Source organism: Lactuca saligna, chromosome 7, assembly GCF_052625555.1.
Source record: "Lactuca saligna cultivar CGN05327 chromosome 7, ASM5262555v1, whole genome shotgun sequence".
NCBI lineage: Eukaryota > Viridiplantae > Streptophyta > Magnoliopsida > Asterales > Asteraceae > Lactuca > Lactuca saligna.
In genome coordinates this window covers 124,614,375-124,619,162 of record NC_136423.1, presented here as the reverse complement: position 1 = coordinate 124,619,162, position 4,788 = coordinate 124,614,375, and the positions used below count along the sequence as shown (strand labels likewise).

At 38.7% G+C, this 4,788-nt stretch overlaps 1 protein-coding gene across 1 annotated transcript; it reads left to right on the top strand.

The window, feature by feature from the left end:
* The first annotated feature begins 945 nt into the window (after positions 1-945).
* LOC145007206 (uncharacterized) lies at positions 946-1,581 on the top strand. Its single transcript, XM_078966183.1, has one exon. The coding sequence runs from the start codon at positions 946-948 to the stop codon at positions 1,579-1,581; it is 636 nt and encodes a 211-aa protein (XP_078822309.1).
* Positions 1,582-4,788: the final 3,207 nt, after the last annotated feature.

Genomic DNA, 4,788 nt, shown 5'->3' with positions numbered 1-4,788 from the left:
TCTAAGCATTGAAGCCATGATGAAGAATGGTACACGGATGCACCCCGATGTGTAAAAGAAATCAAAACTCCTCAAATACATGCTAAATTGCCGGAGCTTACCAAAACGGTAATGATGCTAGCTAAATATAAATGTGTGCAGCCCACACCCTGTTCTTACGGTATTTGCACTCAATTGGGGCACCCAACTGACATGTGCCCTCAACTTCAAGAGGAAGATTATGAAGAAGCAAATGCCTTGGGAGGGTATTCCAGTTCAAATGAAAGAGCATTCGAGCAACCACTGGGTGACCAAGATTGAGCAATAATCAAGGTTGGGGAGGAAATCACCAGGGAAGCTATCAATCAAGTCAACCACATAAATATCAACAAAGATCACCTTTTTCACCATAGAACTTTCAGCCAGTGCAGCCAGAACACCCTCCACAACAAGCAGGTTCATCAAGTATGTCCTTAGTGGACATAGTGAAGATTTTGGCAACTAGTACACAAGCTTTCCAACAAGAAACAAAATCAAGCATAAAGAACTTAGAGCAACAAGTTTCACATCTTGCTACTTCTGTAAGCAAACTAGAATCTCAAGAAAAGTTTCCCACCCAAACTGAAATGAACCCAAGGTACAACGTGTGTGCCATCACATTAAGAGGTGGAAAGAATTACAATGGTACAAAAGTGTTGGTTGATCAAGAGGAAGAAGAAATAGTGTTTGGAGAGACAACCAAAGAAGAGAAGAAGGAAGATAAAACAGCCAAAAAGAAGCCCTTTGTCACTAAATCTAAAGCCACGCCTGCTATTTCCTGAAAGATTAAAGAGCACGAAGAAAGAACGAGAGGAGAGTGAGATCATGAAAATGTTCAAAAAAGTTCAAATCAACATTCCACTCCTCGAGGCCATTAAGCAGGTACCTAAATATGAAAGGTTCCTTAAGGATATTTGTGTATCTAAAATGAAAATAAAAGGAAACCAAACTAAAATAGTCGGGGAAAATGTATCCGGAGTTTTGCAAAAGAGGATGCCCTTGAAGTGCAAGGATCCTGGTGTCTTTACGGTGCCTTTCAAATTAGGGAATCTTTATGTACCTCAAGCCATGCTCGATCTAGGTCCATCCATAAATTTCCTACCATATTCTATTTTTAATTCAATTGGTGTAGGAACATTGAGCAAAACCAGTGTGATCATCCAACCTGCTGACCGATCTTTGGTACACCTAATAGGTGTATTGGAGGATGTGTTAGTGCAAGTCAATGAATTTGTTTTTCCAGCTGATTTTTATGTTCTAGATATGGGAAATGATAACTCACCAAGTTCAAGCTCCATAATTTTGCGTAGACCTTTTGTTAAAACTTCTAAAACAAAAATTGATGTCTACAACCAAACTTTAACTTTGGAATTTGATGGTGAAGTTGTCAACTTCAATATTCATGAAGCAAAAAAGGTTCATTTCAATGTTCAATATGTCAATATTGTGAATATGATCCAACTCTCAACTAAAAAAGCTTTAAACTTGTCTAACAATGAATTTCTAGAGTTAGTTTTGTCACGAAAACTAGACAGGGACAAAGCCAAAGAACTTGCAAAGTAGTTCGATATAAATAACGAGGTGCTGGAGATTTTGGAGTTTATTGTTGGAATAGTGTCTAAGGCTATAACTATATTCGGTGGTGCATGGTCCTTTTGGGTTGCCTTCACCATAGCAACTTGAAGGATGATTTATTAAGAGAGAGAGTAAATATTATAAGGAATAATATTTAGCTATTTGATTAATATAAGTCATAAATTAATTGGTATTAATTTGGTGACTTAAAGAGATTAATTAAATAAGAGGGTATAAACTGTCAATTGTTTGATAGTTAGACTTTAGACTATAAATCCATTAGGATGGACTTTGGACGGATTCTAAGAGCTTTAGGATAGCTCAAAATCGTCCATAGGGATATCTATGGAATGGATTTGGATAGCCTTAAGAGAAGATTATCCAATTAGGGTTTAGGGTGAAACCCTTAAGGAGTCTAAAGGTATAAATAGGCCCTTGGGATGTGGAATTCGTGTACAACCTTTCAGAACCTAAAGCAAGGAACCTCTGGTCGAATTCCATCCCCTCTCCTCTCTCCCAAATCATCTTGCTTGCTATTGGTGTTTGTAAGCCATTAGAGGAGTGACAATTGTGACTCTAGAAGCTCCAAGACAACAAGATCAACAAGGAACTCAAAGGTATGATTCTAGATCTGTTTTAATGTTGTTGTTTAACCTAATTAGCCATTAGAAGTCTTGGATTCAAAAGCATGTTTATTAGAAAGCCTAGATCCAAGCAATAGGGTTTTGCATGCGCACATAGGAAAGTTCTTATGGCTAAAACCCAACAGTGGTATCAGAGCCTAGATTGGTTTTCTTTAAATTGTTGCTTGAATAACTGAAACAAACCTGCAAAATTCGAATTTTTGGGTTTTGAGTCACTGACTCGTCGAGTTCCATGGTGGACTCGTCAAGTAGGCCTGACTCGTCGAGTCCCCTTGTGCACTCGGCGAGTCCAAGCGTCAGGAATGGCCAGATTCGGGATTTTTCCATAATTATCTTATGGAAACTTACCTTAATCATATTAGATCAATGTAAATCCGATTTTTTGATAAATATGACTGTTATCTTGATCTAATTAAAGATATTTATCATCTAATAAAATATTTAATTTCCTTATATGATAATAATTAATTATTTTGGTAATTATCTTCAAAGAAATCAAGATAAATCAAATAAAGATAATTAGAATATTAATTGTTAAATGGAATTATTTGTTATTTAAATGTTTAAAACCTACCCTTAAGTTTTGAAATTTATATTTGTGATTAAAAGTTTTAATTTAGACAACTTAAATTTCAAACCCTAGATTTTGAAAAGTTTAAAATGCAACCCTATACTTATATGATATTACTAGAATAATATATATATATATATGTATAACTAAATGCTAGTCTTACCGCTAGTAGGCCTCATTCACGAAGCCGATCTATTAGGTGGGTATAAGGTTGCGGCCTATAAAATGGCGCTTAATGGGTGTACACTCACACCCACCGCTTGCTTGATTGGTGGAGGGTCGTTAGCCGAACGGGTAGGATAGGGCAACCTCATCCTCTCATTAAAAGTATAATAAGAAATACGAAGTAACTAAACTTTCTTTTTAAAATTTCCCAATCTTAGTTACTTTAGGAAAAGTGAATTGATGTAATCCCATGAAATTACACTTTGCACCTTGCTAAGATGTTAGTGGAGCGTGTGTGGTTTACCGGCACACTAATTGGTTCTAAGCGAAGGTGGCAAAGGGTGATTCATTGTTTATCATAGTTCGATGGAGCGTGTGTGGTTTACCGGCACATCGAATAGGTGATCGTAACAATGAAGGCACCATGTGAATTTGCATGGTAATTCACACCCGCTTTGTGATCCTCGGCATCCCAGTCACAAACAAGAGGGGTATATCGAGATTTAAACATGCCATTGAATAGTTCAATGAATCTCATCCGAACCTAGGAATTCTCAAAAACACTTAGGACTAAAAGTTTAAGTTTTGTGATGGAGAATTAGTGAATCGTCATTCACTTACCTTCAATTTATTTGCATGTTGGATTACGGCATCCCTTTTCTAGTATGTAAATGTTATTGTTGGATCCTAGCCCTAATTTTTCTTATTGGGTGATAATTAGGGATTCTTGTTCTAATCTATCTTTGTCCTTTCTATAGATGTCAAACGCAAACAACGCTGCTGCTAGTTCTTTCACGTTGATGAGCCTTTGCCAAAAGGTCACCTTCGATGGAACGAACTTTGGCGAATGGATAAGATACATTCGCACCATTGCTCGCTATGAGGATAAAGAGTATGTCCTCGACGAGAAGCTCGAGAAAATCAACCCCGAAGTTGCTACTCCCGCCGAAATCACCGCCTTTGAAACCCGTGAGCGAGATGCAACGAAAGTACATTGCATCATGATCGCCACCATGAACTCCGAATTCCAAAAGTCCTACGAGGACATGTATCCATACGAGATGCATCAAGACTTGTTGGAGAGGTACCACCAAAACGCGAGACAAGAGCGTTACGAGATCTTCACTAACATGATTTCCGCCAAGATGGGTCATGGAGAATCTCTTACCGTGCACTTGCAAAAGATGCAAAGGTATGTCGACCGCCTTCGCAAGTTAAATGTTGACTTCGGCGAAGACTTGGCGATCGACATGGTGCTTCACTCTTTGCCTCCGATGTACAACCAATTTAGGATGACCTACCACATGAACAAAGAGGAGGTCACTCTAAGTAAACTCCAAGGTCTCTTGAGGGTTGCTGAGAGCAATTTCAAGGACAAGTCTGTTACACCAACTCCCAATCCATCCGCTGCTCCTGTCTTGGCTATTGGTCAAGGGAAGGGAAAGAAGAGGAAAGCTTCTTCAAATAACTATCGAAAGGTGAAAGCCCGAGATGGTTCCTCTTCTAGTGGGACCAAAGTTGATCCCTCTAAGCCCTGCTCTAACCCAAAGGAGGCAGAGTGCCACCACTGCCACAAGATAGGACATTGGAAGAGAAGCTGCCCGGATTACCTGCAAGCCATCAAGGAAGGAAAGATCAAGCCATCTTTCGCAGGTATATATGCAATAAAATCTAACAATTCTAATCATGCTATTTCTTGGGTTCTTGACACCAGTTGTGGTTATCACATTTGTTCTAATGTGCAGGGACTAAAAAGAAGTAGGGATGTGGAGCAAGGAAGGATCAATCTAATCATGGGGAACAGAAGATCGTCGC